The following is a 19795-nucleotide window of genomic DNA, read 5'->3' on the forward strand; positions in this document are numbered from 1 at the left end:
GGTGTGTAGGGGAGAAGAGGTGGTTAATACCTTATTTTCTTTTACATGTTTAAGGACAGTTGTGTTACTGATTTTCTCACTCTTTGACTGGGGCCTCAGAAAACACCTGAGCCTAGGTGAACTGTAGGTTTTGTAGTTATATTTTACAGAGCCCTGCTGTGTGGAAGGTGCTCTGAAGAGCTACGTGTGAAATTCAACAGTGGTAAATCTATCTGTGGCGGGATAGGCCTCTGGTAGGATTTTTGTGCATCTTAGATTTAAAGCCTTAAGTCAAACCATTTCAGGTTTAATTTATCTGGGACTGTGTGCCTTCTTATGAGGAGCTATGGTGGAGCCACACCATGCTTTAGTACCACTTTGTATGGTGCATGTGGATACTAGGCCATGCAAAGGGTTGTGCTTGCGTAGTGCTGTCCCTGCTCTTCAGGGCAGGGCTGGATCTGGCCAATTAATGTGTTTCTAGTGAAGAACAGTTTCATGCTTTCAGGCTGAAAAATACTTCATAATGTTAACTCATCACTTAGAACATACCTACCAAATGCATATTTCATTGTAAGAGAAGTTCATTACTCCTGAGTTCACAGTCAGTTATTTGAGGTATTTGAAATCTTGACTGCGTGAAATACCTTTGTTTGGAGATTAAAAAAAAAAAAGGGGGTGGGGTGGGGAACCAGAAGAGAAAAAAAAAAAGTGAGACTATGACTATGCTTCACAAAATGTGAATTTTTTTCTTTTGGTAATGGTGAAACTCAGAAAAGCTTGTGTTTCACCACAGACATACTTTATTCATCTTTTAATCTCAAATGTGTGTTCTTCGTCTAAGAACATAAATTTTAAAACTCATAAGAGATTAAATGAATTTGCTTAGAAATGATATTGTGGAATAAGTAGCACTTGAGTATAAAACTGAGGTAAATATATATAAATAGTCCAGAATGTGTTTTTCCTGAACTGTATCCAGAAATACTTAAGAGTGTCTGACTATTTTGTTGTCTAAGCACAGACAGATTTTCTAAAATTTACCTTTTTTTATTTTGTGTTAAAAAGGAAAACATTATACATCTTCCAAAAATTCTCTCCCGTTTAAAATAAATCTTATATACCTGTCAGAATCATTGCAGTGGCTTTCTGGGGGATCTAAGGGGTTTTCTTTTCCTTAGAATTTAAGGTAAAGTTTCAATTGTTTTTCACACAGAATTTTGCAGGAGAAATTAGACCAGCCAGTATCTGCTCCACCATCACCCAGAGACATATCAATGGAGATAGATTCTCCAGAAAATATGATGAGACATATCAGATTTTTAAAGAATGAAGTGGAGAGGTTAAAGAAACAACTGCGGGCTGCACAGTTACAGCGTGAGTAAACAACTTGTTTTAAATCTTTTTAAGTTTGTTTAGTGTAAGATTTTTATGTAGACTTTCATGAGTTTGAATTTCAGGTAGAAGTGGAAAAAAATAAGGTAGGTTTGGATTAAAACATTTTCATAATTGTAGTATCACTGCTTGTTGATATATTTATATTGCAGTTTGGGGATTTTTAGCTTTACAAAAGGGTGTCTGGAAGAATTGACAAATTCTTCTTGAATATTTTGGGCCAGAAAAAATATTTCTATCTTTCTCTTTTCTTCAGAATCAGTATTTCAGCATACAGATTTTTCATACTCATCACCTACTTTGTAAAAGTTAACAGCTAGAAAAATAAAGTTGTTGTATATAAGAATTCCACTTGTTAATGATTGAAGTTACCTTTAAATATTTCTAGCTGTGTTAGACGTAATTGTCCAAGCAGCTATTTCATGCCACATTATAGCAGAACATATAATCTTATTTTCTTCTTACCTATGAAAGATCACTTCGAAGGTGGACAGAATAAAGAGAAGTTCTTGTACTTCTGTTGTGAAAAGTGTTGTGGACCCTTGACCACAAGTGGAAAGCCTGCTTTTTCCCCTGCCTTTCAAGAGGAGAGGGTTACAGCTCTGAGCACAGGATCTCAGCTGGCAGGGAGGTTGCTTGTGTCTTCCTGTGATCTTTGCAATGTCAATCTTTAATTCCTTCATGCTAAATCTAAAATTTCTATCCTAGTCTCATCAGTTCTGCCTGGTTTCCTAGTCAATATCATTATATTCCGATTGATAGGTAAATAGATACCTAATCATATAGACAGAAACATTGAGGCGAGTGGGACATAGACAATATTCTCCCCCTCCAGTGTGCTGATGATGACAGGCTAAAGGAAATATCTCGACCTCCATTTAGAGAAATAGCTTGCCAGAGGCAATGGCCTTCCTTAAAGACAGAGATGATGCAGAGGCCTTGTGCGTAAGTTTGTGATATTAATTATTTGTGTCAGTTAAAAGAAGGTAAATACTGCTAATCTCTGTACTTGTTAATTCTGCACTGCAGCCTTCACTTACTGAACTTCAGAACAAGAGCAAGGCCTTAGATTTAAAGTACTCTTTTTGCAAATCTGTCCTAATGAATTTCAAGTATTTTTTATTATTTTCAGTGTTTCTTTTTTAATTACTGTGAGTAAAAATTTAAAGCATTTAAAGTCAAATTCTTATTGAAAATATGATCTAGCTTTAGAAGTACTCCTTTCCCTTTGTGAGCAGATTAAACAGAGCTGTAGTATGAATAGCAATACTGATACAACAGCCTACAAGCAGAAGATGAAACTGAAATGTGGTTTTCAGTTTGGTGTTTGGCGTATGTGGTTGTTGGAGAACCTCTATTATAATGACATTTTATATATTAGTAGTTATATATTTATTATATGCTTTATGCTTAATATAGTTTATGTACTAGATTCTGATATGCTATTACATTTTGTATTCCTGAAGCACATGCTTCTAGTCTAAGAACTGGTTTGGTATATTAATAATTTTAAGTAAGTGATACTGTTATATTTAGAAGTGATATTTCCACAGAAGAGAGATAAATCACGTATTGTTGATAGTTTGGGAATAGTCTTCTAAAACAGAAATATTATTTTGACTGAAGAGTACTGCATAAAGAAATGATCACAAAGCATGATGAATCATAGTAATTTTTTTAATATCAAGGAATTAACTGTAAACTTCATCAAACATTAAAACGCCTCACAAAATTCATTGTCTAAGTCTTCATCAGATGTTCTATTTTACTTAAATAATCTGTCAAAATGCTTCATAGCTTTCCATAATTTGGTTTTTATCACTTTAAATAGCATGTGATATACCAGCCATATAAGTGATGTTCGCTGAACTTGTTTAGAATTGCAAACTCAAAATACCCTTTGATGGAAAGGGCATTTGTTGGCTTTTAATATCTGTACGTGTTCTGCTGGCCAATCTCTACAATAAAATGTATAATCAAAAGAATGCTACAGAAGACACAAGGTAGCAATTCAGTACAAGACTGAGTGTTTGGGGTTTCAGAATTTGTTGTATGTTTCCTTCTTTGAAATAGAAATATACCTTTAAAATAGTTCCTTCTGTGTGTCCCACCAAATTCTTTGTAAACATGGAATAACAGTAGTTTAATGGAGCAGGATTCATTGTACTTCTTCTTTATGGTTTTGGTTTTATTATTTTCTTCATGACTTTTTTTCCTTTCTTTCAAATTTATTTAAGTAAATACTTAAAACTTTTTTAGCTTTTTACTTTTTATTTCCAAATTTGCTGTTAACCATTAACTTATTTCAGTAGCTACTGTTCTGAATTAGGCTTTGAACTAATGACTTAGAGATGAAGAATTTTGAGTGACCCATCCTGAGCGTTTTCAAAACCTTTATTCTTGAAGTACTGGAGTAAAATTTGGCACAACGTATTTGCCCGACTGTGAAATTGAATTTTAATCGAATTTTAACAAAATTCTGAATTTCAGATTCAGAGAAGATGGCACAATATTTAGAAGAGGAGCGACATATGAGAGAAGAAAACTTGAGACTTCAAAGAAAATTACAGAGGGAAATGGAGCGTAGGGAAGCACTCTGCAGGCAACTGTCAGAAAGTGAATCCAGCTTAGAAATGGATGATGAAAGGTTTGTATTTTCTAGCCATCCTAAGATATGCTGTCATTGAGAGTATTAATCAATACTCCTACTTTATTTTTGAAGATTATAGAATAACTATTTATAGAAATAAATTGTATATAGTTTTAATATACATATCAAATTTCAGCATGGTCCAGGAATATCTTCCGTAGAATTTTATCAAACTTGTGTAGAAATTGCATTAGTTTTAACAGTGAGAAAGAAAATATTTGTATCTGAGGATATCTTAGGACATTGACAATGTATATTGAAATAAATATAGCTGTGGAGTTGAGTTTTAGGATAATTCAATCATATTATCTTTGTTTTGCCCCTAACTTAATAACTGCAATGAATTCTGTGAGGTAGGAACAACATCCTTACTTGGGGCTGATTTGTCCTTTGCAGAAAGTAAAATGTGTTCAGCCAAATACAAAGGGATACTGTGCAAAGCCTTAGAAAGAGGAAGCATTTCCAGAACTGTTGTTCTTAATGTCCAAACCGTAACGTCCTGGATTTTTTTTTTCTCTACTGCAAGCTACATTGCCTACACTGACCTTACAGATAGCCTTGAGTTTTTCATGGTTTTATGTGATGCTTTTTAGTGGTTTTGCACGTCAGAGTTTTTTTAAATACACTCTGAATAAAACATTCTTATTTCTTATCATATGCTTATTGTTTTGTTCTACTGTTTTACATTATTTTGGATTTATAATGGTCCTTTAAAAAAAAAATAGAACATTACCCTGTGCTGTGTGTTCTTCTGATACTGAGATATTTCTTCTTGGGTCATCATTATGTTTGTTATAAGCCATAATTTACCAGAAACAAGGTACCAGATATTTTGGTTCAAGGATTACCCTTAAAGTTCAAGGTAGTGTTTTCATTTTAGTGAAAACCTAGGCAACTGACATACATTGCAGTAACATCTGCTATTGAGACATAGTGAATGCTATATAAATTAAATTGTTAGAAACACAGGATTCTGGTGTTTGAATCTACTTTTAGCCTAATCTTTTGTGCCAGTATTTACATTGTAATGGAAATACAGTAAAAATCTAAATCTATGTGAATTACCAGTATTAATCCAGGATTGTAGGGTATCCTAATAACATTTTTGGTCAACCAGTTGTAGGTAGTGGCAATCAATAAAATGCAGGAAAACTTGACTAACTGTTCTGTACTTCTATGAAATTTCATTGTCATGTTGATTTTCTTGGTACCACAAAGACACATGACAGAATCGCTCCAAAACAGGTATTTGCAGTGTAAGTAATACAAAGCAAAGGCAAGGACAAAGCAGATATTAGTGGCTTGTCTTAGGAGAACAGTATAGACAAAATAATTGTGGAGCTACATGCAGTAATGATTTTAAAATGTAGATTTTTGCCAGCTTAAATTGTTTTCCTAAAAATTATGGTGGTGATGGATCGATCGGATATCCTGCTTTTTTCAGTTGCATTCTGTTAGCTGATGATACTTACTTTACTTTTTGTAGATGGGTTTAGATGAAGGTGCTTTACTGAATGCAAAATACACAGCTCTCCCAAAACTTCTTCCTCCTGACTAGCAATAGCTTTGTCTTCTCAATCCTCTATCCTGTTCTCTGGGGTAGTAGGGAAATACAGGAAACCAGAAAGCATACTAACGGTGTGCTGCTGTTCCATATCACCTGATCCCAGGTAGTAGGGTGACTTACAGAAAATTGTCTTTCTGTAGAATAAAATACAATTAAATCACAAAGACTACTGCCTTGCTGTAGTACACGTACTGTCTGCATTACAAGTTGCTGTGTGTTGCAGAGGTAGCCTAGTCAGTTCAGTTTTGCTAACCTTGCCACTGGTAGTTTTTTAGAAAACTTACATTTAATTAAACTTTAATTTGCCAGTTTGTTAATTTTCTGTCATTTCCTATTGCAGCTACTTTTATTACCTGATCTACTGAAATTTAAATGAATTTCAGTGTCACTACAGTGTACTGCCTGTGTTAGGTGTTGTGGCTTAGTAACTCTGAATATCCTCATTAAAGATCAGTAAGATGCAGTATCAAAATATATTTCAAACAGTGTATGAACTGGCTCACCGACCTTGAGTTAGTAATTATTGTGAGTTCCATCAAACAGAAATTTGTAACGCTGCTCCATGTTGCGCATTTTTTTTGTGATTTGGAAACAAATATAGCTACTAAGAATTTCTGAGAACGCAGTGGTAGAAGGTGAGACAAGTAAGAGTCAGAGGCGGTTAGGTAGCTAATTTGGTTGCTGCTTTGCTGTGTCCTGTAAAAAAAACGCAGCTAAATGTAGTAATATAAACTCAGGTGCACTGATTTGCAACCATATGTGTAAGAGAAGATGAGCAGGGGAACCTCTAATCTGGGCAAAGACTGTAAAATCTAGGTGGAGAGAACGTAAGCAAGTCAACCTGAAAGCTGCCAGCCTAGTGCTGTGGAAAAAATACATAAAATTACTTTTGAGATGCACACAGTAAATGTCAAGTAGGAGCAATTGGTAGGATTTTTATCTCCTTTTATATAACACATGATGGCTGTGAAGAAGCTTTGCTGTGTTCAGCGAGTAAAGTACAAATAAATACCACTAAAATTATTACAGGCAGGGAAAATTTCCTTGCTTGAGCTTCTAATCTGTTCAGTTCATTATAGTGTAGTATAGGAGGTTTCTCGCAAAACAACCTAGAAGTATCTTTAGTAGGACAAGTCCTGGGTTCAAAATGTCTCTCTATTTCAGTGGCAAAAGACATGAGAAAATGGCTAAACGTTGAGACCAGAGGGATTCAAGTAGGAAACAGGGTATGTTTTTAACTGTGAGGCTGATCAGCTGTTGGAACAAATTACCAATACTTTAATGATTCCTCCTACCCCCTGGCCCATTTTCATTATTTCAGATTAGTGCTGAATGCCTTTCTGGAAGACACACTCCAGCCAGAAAATTTTGAGTTCCATGTAGAAATGATGTGTAAAGTGCAGGAATGTAATATAGGCCAGATTGGATGGCATGGTTTATACCTCTGGCCTTAATATGTACTATTCTAATTGTATGCAACTTGTACGGATTTAACTGCAAATGACTACGATAAGTCCAGCTATTTCCAGTTAGTTAAGTTTCCAGAAAGTTAAGCCAGTATCTGAGCCTTCAGCAATGGCGAGAGTTCATGTCATGGCTACCTAAAGGGGACTGGTTCTTCGTTAATCTAATGTGATTCTTACGGGAATTGAAAAAACCACAGTGAAACATTAAAACATGGCACATTTTTCAAAGGTTTGATCTAATTATTCTTTACCTTTTTTTGTTAGATATTTTAATGAGATGTCTGCACAAGGATTAAGACCTCGCACTGTGTCCAGTCCTATCCCTTATACACCCTCACCAAGTTCTAGCAGACCTATATCACCTGGTAAATATTTAACCCAGTTTCTAAAATTATTGTATGCATCACATAGTAATGTGCCCTATCAATATATTTAGGTCAGTAGCCTTTCAAAGCTAGTCTGGAGAAAAAAACCTGCCTCATAAATGTAAAAATAGTTTTGCCTTAGATGTCTCCTAGTGCAGCATGTTTTCGCATGGTTGTGTTTTACACTGTGAACAGATACTGAAGGTTAGTTAAAGAGCTATCACTTGAACTTTTATTTCTATTTTGTACTCTCTTTTTCTCTCTTACTGTCTCTTTCTCTTTATTTTTTAAAATTATCTCCCCTCCATAGTTGTTACCCAACAGGATGCATAGTTCAAACAGATTTCTAGAGTTTGACAATGGAACTAGTAATAAGACTGCTGTTGTGCTCTGAATTAAAACTTCTTATGAAAGTCTAATCTTGAATGTGTTGGGGAAAAAAGTCAATTTCCATTTTGCTTTAGTAGCAAAATGGCTTTTCTACGTCTGCTATTTTATATTGTAAAACAATAACTCTAAAATTAAGAATTCCTGTCTCTAGGACTTTGTATAACAAAAGCAAACTAATCTTTTCTGAGTTTTTAATTACTGAATAAGTATTTTAATTCAAAGGAAGTGTATTTGTGTTACTAACACAGTTATCGACTGAAATTTAAAATCCCTTAAAATTGCACTTGGACATTTGTTAGAAGTTGTTTGCCATGGATGTTATGTGGTGATCACAAGCTCACTTGTACGTAATGAAGCGAATCATGCACGCCCTGCTTTCCCAAGCTCATCTTTAGAACCTGTTGGACAGAGTCCTGCAGTAAGGGCAAACAAGATGTACCTCTACGTTGACACATTCTGCAAGAAGGATTGAGATGTTTTATTACATAGGTCTGCTAGAACATATAGAATGTCTTTAAAGTCTTTAATTTTCAAGAACGGCTTTAGTTTTTCAGGAGTACTCAGAACAGTTTTCTTCCAGGTGCTGTAAAAGGAGTAAGCATGTGTGAAAACTAGCTATGACCATAAGCCGTGTTACAATGTTAGAGATTAGCATCATGATAGTTTTTCAGGAGGTTTGGGGGCTTCTGAAATGAGCCTAATCACTTGACTTTTGATGTTTTATGAGGTATGTTACCAAGAAAATGATACGTGCTTTCTTATCTTTTTGCTGTAACTGGGTGTACAGAAATGTAGTCATTGCTAACGACTGTTCTGTGGATGTTTGTGGTTATAGATGTGCAAACTTCATCGTGCAATATGCAACTCTACATTGCATCTACAGGCCGCACAGTGGTTGTAATTAAAGATATGTGTAGGCAAATTATCTGGTAATTTACAGGTTTGCATCCTAGATTACCTAGAAATGCATCCAGTTTAGATGCTGATGTGTCAGTAGAGGGGTATACTCTGTCGGTTTCTTCCTGTACTGGGACTGAAGCACATGGCTTGTTCCCTGCGGACTTCGCTTCCCATCAGTAGCTGATAAAGGAGTGCTGCATTCTAGTGGGAATTATATCCCACAGACAGGGGATGCTGAAATGCAGTCTGAAGCATAGTTAAAAATAGCATAGCTGAAATGATTGTTTCTAACAAGAGTTCACAATGTTAGTAATGTTTGTACAGTAAGTGTTTCAGGCTAGTGTTTCTGCACAGGCAACTGCATTACTCTCTTTACATCTGATAAATTAATATCCACAGTTGGGAAGTTTCAAACTTCAGGAAAATAGAAGCAGCAGTCTGTTAGAGAACTAATGAGATCAATAGGGAATTTTGTACAGCTGTCTGGGGTATACGAATGCAGTAATGGCTGAAAACAAATAGTTTTTCAGAGTACTTCGTATCTAGAGTAGTGCAGTAAGATGCTGTCGAGAGTATCAGCACAGAATAATACAGTTGTATTACTTGGCGCATTTCATTTGGGAAATGGTGTACCTGAATTTGTAGAAACATAATTTGAAACCAGTTATAAACACTATAATTTCATGTGGATACATGTTTAATGGTCAGATTCTGGCTCCTAAATCCCAAAGCCTTTTGTGCTTTGTGTGGCTTGAGATGCTGCTTTTGAGGACTCTTTCAAGCTGAAATATTGCTGAGATTTCTAGGACAGTCCATGGAACTTTGAAGACTGTAGAAGCATTGCTACTCCTAGGCAGCTGGGGGACAGTTACTCTAATTACCAGTTAGACTTTAGTGTAGATAAACCATTATGCTTCGCTTCTGTAGCTAGGCTAGGTAAAGATTTTGGGCTGCAGAGATGAGCCACCTTTGGATGTACATGCACTGCTTTGTTACCACCTCTTTGACTGCTGTGTGGACTTGATTTATAAACTTTTGGAGCTCGTTTATCCCAAAGCAGTCCAAAACCATAATGTTGCAAAGGTGGCTTAAAGTGTATTTTTTGCATTTTATTGTTCTGGGCTCATGTCTCTGACACATTGTTGCCTACCTGAACATTGACTTGTTTCTGTCCTTGTGCTTATAAAAGCACTCAATTATAAAACATATGCTGTACAGACAATTAGACTGTTTAGTCAATCTGCATTATTTGACTCCTGTAAAGTGACAGTGATTCCATTGGAATCACTTGTAATTTGCACAAGACATACACTGGGGATGTAGCAGAATGAAACAGAATTGAAGGAAGCAAAGGGAGTATGTTTTCTTACATGACTTTATTAGTGATATGAGGCTTGCTCCCCCCCACCCCCAAGATCATGTCTCATCAACCATAGGCAGAAGATACATACAGTTACAGACAGAGCTGGGTGTTGGTGCATACTGTAGTTGCAGTGGCACAATTTTGCATTAGTTTAGCGTTGAAGTGAGAAAACTGAAACCCAGTGTGGTGTTACAAAAGTTTAATGGAGTTCCAGAAATTTTTTGGGGTCATAATTCTCCAAAGCAGTTGCTAGTGTCCCAATACTGAACAGCTAATAAAAGTCTTGTCTTCTGCCTTACTGATGTTGTTGTCAGAAAGCAATAATGAGCTAAAGGTTTTGGGAGAAGTGCTGTTTTGAGAAATTATCAAAATGCTCAGAACACATCAAGGTCTGAACTTTAAGTACTAAGCAGTTGCTGTTTCTGTTTACCTTGATTAGCTGTACAGGTAGTCTGTATTTTTATAGATTAAATCTTACTGAAAGGAAATATTTAGGTGGAAGAACTAGATATTTGCACTTTTGAATATTAAGTGTTCCTTAGTGTGGATTAAACAAGCTATAATTTTAAATGTTAGTTGCTACCCTAGTCCAGCTGGCAACTAATCCCAGAATGTTTCAACTTCACAGCCTCAAAGATCTTTGGGTCCCTGCCTGTAAATGCCAAGGCAGAAGAGGAGGAAGCCTGGGTGCAGATCTGGTGTGCCTTGGAGGAGCCGCCTACATCCAGTTTCTTTGTGAAAACTTGTAGTGGCCCAGTGCTAGATGGCTTCTCCAGGCACAACCTCTCTGCTTCTTCAGATTTTATTTTGTTCAGGGAGCCAGGTCCTCAAAGGAGAAGCGGAAGACTGAATGGAAATACTTGTGGACTAAAACTATGCTGCCAGGGGAGCCTTACACTGTTTATGTTAAGGAAAAGTTGTTTAACGTTATGTAATGTTTTGAAGCATATGGTATTCTCCTACAGGAAAATAAATTAATTTTACATTGCACTTTTCAGTATAATGGCTATTATTTAGATGTCATCTGGTGGCAGTCACCATTTCTTAACCTGTCATTGATTCAGAACTAAATAGTTTTAGAAAACCCTCATGCTTTAGTTTGCAATATAAACAAGAATGTTGATGTTACCTTGTTTTAACAATTTTTAGGTCTGTCATATGCAAGTCACACAGTTGGTTTCACACCACCAACTTCACTGACTAGAGCTGGAATGTCTTACTACAATTCCCCAGGCCTTCATGTGCAACATATGGGACCATCCCATGGTATTACAGTAAGTATTTAAAATAGTAAATACTTGCTACCAATGTCAGTTTGTTTTTTTAAAAGGTATGATTGCTTGTCCTTAAGCTTTTTTACAAAACATTTTTGTAAATGTTTGTTTTTGTCTCCTTACTCCAAGATATCTATTGGTGCTTTCTTCAACCTTGATTTTCCTCTTCACCCCTCAGAAACTGATTCTTTTTGGAGAACCTTATTTTCTGCAAAAGAATAGGATGTATTGTCATCTTAAGGACAGTAATAGGTATCATCTTACGGATCAGCAGGCAGGGTATGAGAAGTGATGTTCTAAGCTACTAAGCCTATCCCAGGAAGTAAAAACATTGCTTTCATTTTTCTCCTAGTCTCCACCATCTGACGGATGAGTCATCTGAGGTTGCTCCAAGCTCAGGTTTTCTTCAGGATGACACACAATGCTACCATCATGTCACTGTAACAGGCAGTTAACTCTTATTTTCTATTCTCATTGGCAAAGAAGAAAGTTAATATAAACATTTGTTAGGGCAATTTCTCGTGTCTTTCAACTGGATTTTTAGTTTCTTTTTACCTGCGATGTTTGATGCATTTCTACTTAATTGTGTTTCTTCTAAATATTTGTGGAGTTTAATGAGCAAACAGGGCCTAAATGTTAAACATTTGGCAGTATACCTTATAGTTGTTGTATCAAGACCATTTTGATTTTTCTCATCGGGTCTGGTAGTATGTAAGTATCCTGCAAGTTTTCTGCATATACTTGTCATTCTCAGATATGAAAACATGTTTCAATACAATTTGTAGTAGAATGCTAAAATATGGCTGCTTCGAAAGTCATTTAGGTGAACTAGCAAGGGAATTGTTAGTTTCGTTGAGCAAAGATTGGTGGGAATGCTACAATGGTGGGTAGAACAGGAGAAGCTGACACTCAGTGGGATAGTAGAATCCTGGTCCAGGTTCAGCCCACTGCTGCGTGTCACATGAGTTAGTCACAGGAAGATCTTTATGCTTCTGGAAAACCTGGCACCTAATTTTATAAATAACTTTTTCAAGGAACGTGTTCTGTTTAGTCTCTGTGAAATACAGCTCTTTCCGAAACGGTAAATTCATTGGTATCACATCGAGTCACTCTGGAAAAGATCATCTTCAGGACAAAATGCTACTTGTTTTGAGGAACGTGGAGACAAGTAGCTCTTGGCTTTGTCTCAGTACTGAAACCAGGTCCCTTCATATTATTAGATGTATGCAAATGCAATAAATAATTTTAAGCGTTTCAGAGGCATCAGCCAGTTGTCAGGAATCCCTTGGCTTTTTGCATAGAGCATTAATCTATTGTACATAGATGTGCAGAAAAAATTGATACACTATACATTATTTGACTAAACTGCAGTTTGATTCTTGACTCCAGGATTTTTTATCTTTTTTTATCTCCATTACAGAACAAATTGACCTTGCGTATAGTACATTTGATGTATAGCACTGTAATCATGCTTCTCCCAAAGCTGATCACCTGTGTTTAATTATTAATTCTGGGTGGGTGGTTTGTCGTGACATGAGGTTCTTAATTTATGCTGACTGGATTGGTAAGTAGTGAGCATTTTTGTTGCAAAAGTGCAGAACTTGGTGTTCTGTAATGTAATTTATATTTTCACATTGCTGACATTAAAGAAGATCCCTTCTGCCCCACTCCACCCCTTGCTGCTTTTTAAAGGTAAAGTGGGTTTTAAATCTTAATGTTAAAATGTGCAGGTTGTTGAAAAACCTGTGGTTTCTGTTGAGGAGAGCTCTCTAACAACTGCTTTGTTCCGGCAGCTCAAAGGATTGTAATCTGGTTTTTGTTCTCCAAAGAACAACTTGTGTTATGCTTTGGTCTTGCTCCAGCGTGCAGGCTAAGAGTCTTTCAGGAAGCTGCAGATTCTGGGCAGACTCTCTGGTATTTGAAACGCTTCCACCCACACGCAGGTACCACATAGCTGGACTTCATAATGCCAGCAGTGTAAAGTTAAAAGTTCATCAGCACTTACTGGCTGGGCAGGCACCACTTGGATTGTGCTGTCTCTACAGCACCTCTCATTTCTTTTTAGCTCGCTGGTCATTGTAGGTAAACCTATCTTCAGGACATGTCTTGTGTTCGTGTCCTGCAAGCTGACAAGAAGGAGTGCATGTTCTGTTTGATGTCAGAAGTACTTCTCCTTTCCTTTGCTACTCAGTTTCAAAAAAACTTTTTTTTTTATATAAGAGCTATATTGTGATTCTTGCGATATTTTGAAATGGATTCTTCCCATGTAATTGTTCAGATTCTTTGTGTTGTTTTTTTCCTTTGCAAAGCTCAATAAATCGGTTAGAGGACTTGCACCTAATGTTCAGGAGTGTGTTAAACGTAATTTCAATGTTTGTTCTGCAGAGGCCTTCACCACGAAGAAGTAACAGCCCCGACAAATTTAAACGTCCCACTCCTCCTCCTTCTCCAAACACGCAGACCCCAGTGCAGCCACCTCCACCACCACCTCCACCACCTGTGCAGCCTACGGTCCAATCCGCAGCATCGCAGTCAGCCACTTTTCAACATTCAGTGCATCCCTCCTCTCAGCCTTAGTGCATGTGCTCAGCAGTCTGTATGTCAGAAGTGGACTCATAACATGGAGCAGTTTACTAAAAGCCAAAGGCTTACTTGGCGTATTTGGATTTGACTTATTTGCACTGAGGTTATATAGGCTTCACTGTTAATTGTGTTGTAAACGTTTGTATAAAATGCAGCCAGTGTTGTGGGTCTACAACACTAACTTAACAAAAGTTTTCCATCAGTGTTTACTTGAACTACATGTATGTCCATTCTCTGGCTGGAACATTTGCTACTCTGTTTGGTAATACGGCATTATGTCGTTTTGCTTGGCTCCAAAGCTTCATTTTCCTGGCTTTTAGGTTTGTAAAATTAAAGGGATACCTTTTTATATTTTTTCATGACAATTTGCAGAAAATTAAAGGCATGATGGGCTATATGATAAATTCTGAACTATTAATGTTTACCAAGCTTATGGAAAATCAGCACTACGTTTCAGTCATTTGAAATAACAGCTTCTAGTGCAAAAGTGAGTCAGACACCCTAATCAGTGCCCAAGACACATACTCTATTGTATTACATAGTAAATAAGCTTAATTCAGCACACAGGACACATCCATACTTCTCCTGTTTAAAAGCACCTCAAATGTATGGTACAGTCTGAATTTTACAGTGAGGGAACTAGCTTGTTGGAGTCTGTGGAATGTACAGTTCGTGGACCTTAAGATTTGATGATTTAACTTGACATTTCTGTTAACCTGTAAGCTGCCCATACTGTGTGATCTGTCACAATTAACTTTGGTAAGTGTGGTCCTGCCTGCAGGTTACTGATAGCTGATTAAAGCGTGCTCTTTGATTTATTTTTTTTTTTTTGCTGCAGAAGGCAATGTGATTGTAGAGAACAGCTGATGATAATTTTTCTTGTTAAAATATATTAATTGTGATTCCCCTGAAGCAAAGTTTGAACAGGTATTCTAAATGTTCAAAAGTCTGTTAGAAAATAAAATATGAGCATATAGGACTATATTGGCCTAACAGCCAAAATGTTGTATTGCTTGGTAGAAACAGAGTACAAGAAAGTAGCACAACATGGCACTAACGAATGCTTATTTAGCAGCCTAAGCCGGTACAATGTATAAAGAAATGTATTCTGAATACATTCTTTCCATTCATTTAGCACAAATAAATTAGTTTCACTTTGCAGTGGAACAAAGTGTCACTTCTTGATATTGACATCTTACTAAGTTACGTTTTTCCTGAGGTTCCTGTTGAGTACTGAGGTTTATGTATTATTGATGATTTTAAGTGGTTTACCTCATATATGGATATGTGGGCCATGGAAAATGACAAGAGAATGTTTATTTTATGAGAATATGTATCTGGCTATAATCAGAGCAGAACATGAGTAATTTATCTTTTGTTTACAAAAGTTTGTTTGACATGCCTAATGCTTTACTAAGGACATTTTAAAGAAGGAAGTACAGCGTTTTGGTAGTATACTAACATTTGTACATATATTTTCATGTTTGCTGTTCACATATTCAGTAAAAATTGCAAACTGAAAATCTTTATAAAATTAGTGCTCCAAATCCAAATAGTAAGTTAAAATATTGTTGTAAAAGGTTCCGCTTGAGGCATAACTAGAATTTCTTCACTGTAGCTGTGTAGTTTCAGCTCTGAGAGAATTTAGAGAAATGCATATATAGTCTATTACACTTTCAAATAAATATGGGATCAAGTGCATTATCAAGTTACATTAGTTACGGTAGTGACTCTCAAATCAAGTGATTCTCTCAAGATTGTGGCAGACCTAAAATTTGACCACTGCTTCCATCTGAAAATAAATGACCACAGCAGATGCTCACCTTTCCGTAGAGATAACTCAGCTGTGACCATTGTAATTAAATGGAGCTCCTGAGTCAGTGGTAGGGATTGCATGTGAGAAAATTGCAGGCAGTCAGAGGTGGGACTCAGGTCAAGATAAGATTGGTTTAGTTTGATGTTTGTCCTTTTGTAAACATAAGACGAAGAAAATATATTCTTTTATAAGTAGGATTCCAGCCGAAGTATACCGCTATTTGAAATGATGCTCTCCTTTCTGAAGTGCTTTGAGGTTCTTGGACATATGGCTAATGAGCGCAAGCTCAGAGTGGTAGTGGTATAAATGTGGGAGGGAGGGGGGAAGCCTTTGACAGTGTTCTTTTAAGATCTTAAAATGGAAAGTTGCCTAGAATAATTTACATTTGAAGAATATTCCAAAATTGAATTTGTGTAATCCAAGTTCAGCTGCTGTTGTAAAGTGTCTTAGTGAACTCTCCTTACTATTCCAGTGGGACTGTTACCAGAGGAGAGTAAAGAACTGACAAATGTATACAAAATCTTGGAAGTGTAACAAGGCGCTAAATTGGCCTTACCTAACTAAGAACTTGGAACAAACATTTGCTTGCAATCAGAAGTGTTAAACTCTATTTGTAGACTCTTTGAATAAGATAAGAAATTGTGCACAACCATCTCTTAATAAATGTAAATGGATTTTCAGTTTTCCTTGTGAATTATAGTCACGAATTATGATTCCACAGCTGTGATTTTATCAGTTCTCCTATAGAATGGAGAAACTCACTTGACAGTGAGGTCCGGCTTACTATGAGGGCTTAAGTGCTTGGCTGCTTTTATCTCAGAAGCACGTGGGTGGGTTTGTGTTTTCCTTTTCATTACTAATGCCTGTCATTAGCACACTGCATCATCACTAGTTGTGTAAGGCCACAGAAGCAATTTTTAGCTGTGATGAGCATTTTGTTAAGTTGTACCCCTTCACAGCTAAAGGTTTTTAGAAAAATATATATATATCTTCTAGTTGTTTCAGCAGTGCTTTCCTCTCTGACAATCAAGCAGCATTCTTTTTAACTTTTTCTCTCAAGGGATCTGGCTTAGACACTGGAATGCAGCTGATACCTTGTAGAGCATTAAGAGTTTATTTTATCCATTATTTGTTCCAGAGAAGTTATTTGGAAGAAGAGGTGGGACTGTTCGGAGATAGTCTTCCAGCTAACAGCCAGATAAGGTTGTTTTAATTACATACACTCCTCTGAGAGTATATTCCCAAGGGCAGAAAGGACTATGAGAGTTTTTGAAGAAAGATTCAGTGCTTTTCTATTGGCAGTTGCGGTACTGGAGCTGAATCGAGCAGGATTCTTTTCCTGTTAAAATGTTTGCTTTCAGGAATCCATCTGCCTGGGTGGAATCCCTGTGCACTTCAGTTGAATGAAAAATGCAGTCTTGGAAACAATGAAAAAGAGAAAGCTTCCTAAGATCTTTGCAAGTTGCACTGCTGACAGGAGACGGTATAGATAAACTCCATATATTTTGTTAAATAAATGGAAAGTTATTACGGAGACAAATAAAAGATCCTTGAATATTTTGTCAGTCAAAGAAATGCAGTCTCTCATCCTCAGTATTGATTATTGCTTACTAAGAGGATACATCCAGGGACCTTAAGTCTTGTAGTGGTTTTTCTAATCCTAATGCTTAGTTTTACAAGCAGTATGAGTTCTAATACTGTTCAAATCTTTTTGATGTTTCCTTTTTGTTTCAGTCATGGCAGTCTATTTCTTTTTGATCCTTGGGAATCTACAGAGCATGGACTATGCAGAGCACATTTCTCCAGTGCAAGCCATCTCATAAGAAACCAGAAGGTTTATGAGTGTAAGCTATAAAGTTATAATACATGCATATGTTACAACAACCTGCTTGAGGGCAAAGAGCTGTCGTCTTGGAGAGAGAAAACAGAGCCCCTAATAACCAAATGGACTGTATGCATAAAGACAATCTGGTTTCCTCAGGTCCCCGAGGAGCTGAATTCCTTTCCCAGCCCTTTTTGGATTCAGACTAGAGTTCTTAAACTTTTTTTTTTTTTTTTTTTTCCAATTCCACATCTCACTGTAATAAGTAATCAGGATACCCTTTATGTTCCTTTTGGTTAATAACCACTTGTCCCAGTACAAATAGAGGTTAAGAGTCATTGCCATTTTGTAAACTAGAGGAAGTCATGAATATGCCAAACTGTGGCCTTTAACGATGCAGTCGTAGTTCAAGTTGGGAGTGTGTGCTCATATCATGTTTTGTTTTGGGTGGTTTTTTAAGCAGCCGTTGCTGGTTTTGCGTTAGTAGTGTGCCCTGAAGAAGAGATAAAATGATGGAGTTTGACGCTGTGTTAACAGACAGCTGCTACATTAGGGAGACTAGTGCTTGTTCCTGTTCAACTAGTTAGGCTCCAAAGAAAAGTACTACCTCATCTTTAGGTTGGGATGATGTGGCCACAGGGTCAAGAGAAATGTTGTAGCTGTACTAGGTTTCGTTTTGCATGTATTACATGGATAGGAGTTTTTCCTCACTGGAACTGGGCTCCGGCGGTTATAAAGCTTTTGCAGAGGAGGAGTGCGGTGTTAGGACAGATGGTTGAGGGTTGAGGCTGAGAAAACTATGTCCCTGTAGTAAACTGCTGCTCAGAGTACTCTTTGGCTAGGCCTGGCAATTGCTTGTGCTAAAGCTATGATTTTTTTTCTTTGTCGTTTCCTTTCAAACAGTGCTGTATTGCAGTTCTTTAAGTTCCTGGCATTGATATCTAATTTAAAAAAAAAAAAATAAGCAGTTCACCTTTCCACAAAAATATTGGAAGTAGTCTTCTACAGGCAAAGGCGTGTTTTCTCATGATATAAGTTAATACTCTGTCTATAAATGAAGGTGTTTTATTCTAGTGCTAAAACCTAAGCTGTCCAAGGCACTTTAGTTTGTGATTGCTGACTTTTGTTTTGGCAGGTGTTTCAGATGAAATCTAAGCCTCCTGTGGAGGAAGAAAAAAATCACCTGACAGCTGTAGACTGTTCCTTTCCTGCAGAAATACAGAAATTTCCTCAAATGCAAGTAAAAAATGGAACAAGCATCCTTGAGCTTTTCTGAAGCTTATATTTAATTTCAATACCTTGGTGATTGCTCTTGTGTATTTAGAGAATCTACAAAGCATCATTATAGGTTGGTTGGTTGGGTGTCTAGCTGGTTATTCCTGTGTGTTCCTGATCCTTGTGAAGGAAGCCTGGTCAAATTCAGATCAAATTTATACATCCGCTGGTTAACAACAATGGTCAAAGAGCAAATTTGTTGAGCATGAATCCAAGTGATGACTTTAAAAGCATTTACACTGTGTCGGTGTGAATTGGAGCTTATCATTGAAAGAACATCAGATACAAAGAAGTTGGGGGGGTGGGGGTTGTTAGCAGGTTACATTTTATTCCTGTATTAGCTGTATTATTGCTTTGTTGTATATCTCAAGGTGTTTACATATATTTGTAATTGTTACGATGTGTCTGTAATCAAGCTCATCTGTGCCTTCATGCAGACTTCCAATAAACACTTGATTTTTTTGTATTGACTTGTATGGAAGACTGTGGGGTGGATGTATATTTCCTTCTGTCTGTCAGTCTGTCATCGCTGGGAAAAAAGAAGAAAATGAGAACTAGGGAGCGGAGAAAGATATGTGCTTGTCTTTGTTTTGCTGTCTTTAATTCTAATTGGTCCTTTTCTGGTATTTTCCCTTAAAATGGCTGAGTGCGGAACCTAAGGATTATCCTATTTGCATAAAAAAGTTTGCATAGGGGATGCTTCTCACTTTGGGTTAGGCAGATATTCAAAGTATAATCATGCATGCTTGGCTTCATCATTTTTGCTTCTGTCTTGGAGGAATGTAGCTGTATTTCTTGAGTTATTATTGTGGGGAAATCCCAGAGTATCTTTCACCTTCCTGAATTAAACGGGTATGTTTAACTTTTTACAGCTGCCTTCCAGTGAGCATTCAGGCTGGTTTTTGGTACAGCAAGATCTACAGTGTCTTTTGGGTTTAGTAGGCTTTCTT

General features: G+C 36.8%; 1 protein-coding gene across 5 annotated transcripts in view; it reads left to right on the forward strand.

Moving 5' to 3' along the window:
* Positions 1–19321, forward strand: part of CCDC6 (coiled-coil domain containing 6) — a 54223-nt gene extending 34902 nt beyond the window's left edge. For 3 of the 5 annotated variants that reach the window (XM_056352849.1, XM_056352852.1, XM_056352851.1), the window contains exons 5-9: positions 1196–1356; positions 3865–4021; positions 7322–7422; positions 11225–11349; positions 13735–19321. In XM_056352849.1, the coding sequence (XP_056208824.1) occupies positions 1196–1356; positions 3865–4021; positions 7322–7422; positions 11225–11349; positions 13735–13926 (736 nt within the window). In that variant the 3' untranslated portion in view covers positions 13927–19321. Of the gene's footprint in view, positions 1–1195; positions 1357–3864; positions 4022–7321; positions 7423–11224; positions 11350–11701; positions 13686–13734 lie in introns of those variants that run through there. The other 2 variants (XR_008824090.1, XM_056352850.1) reach the window with 2 other exon arrangements.
* Positions 19322–19795: the final 474 nt, after the last annotated feature.

Source organism: Falco biarmicus, chromosome 9 (genome assembly GCF_023638135.1).
Source record: "Falco biarmicus isolate bFalBia1 chromosome 9, bFalBia1.pri, whole genome shotgun sequence".
NCBI classification, from domain to species: Eukaryota; Metazoa; Chordata; class Aves; order Falconiformes; family Falconidae; genus Falco; species Falco biarmicus.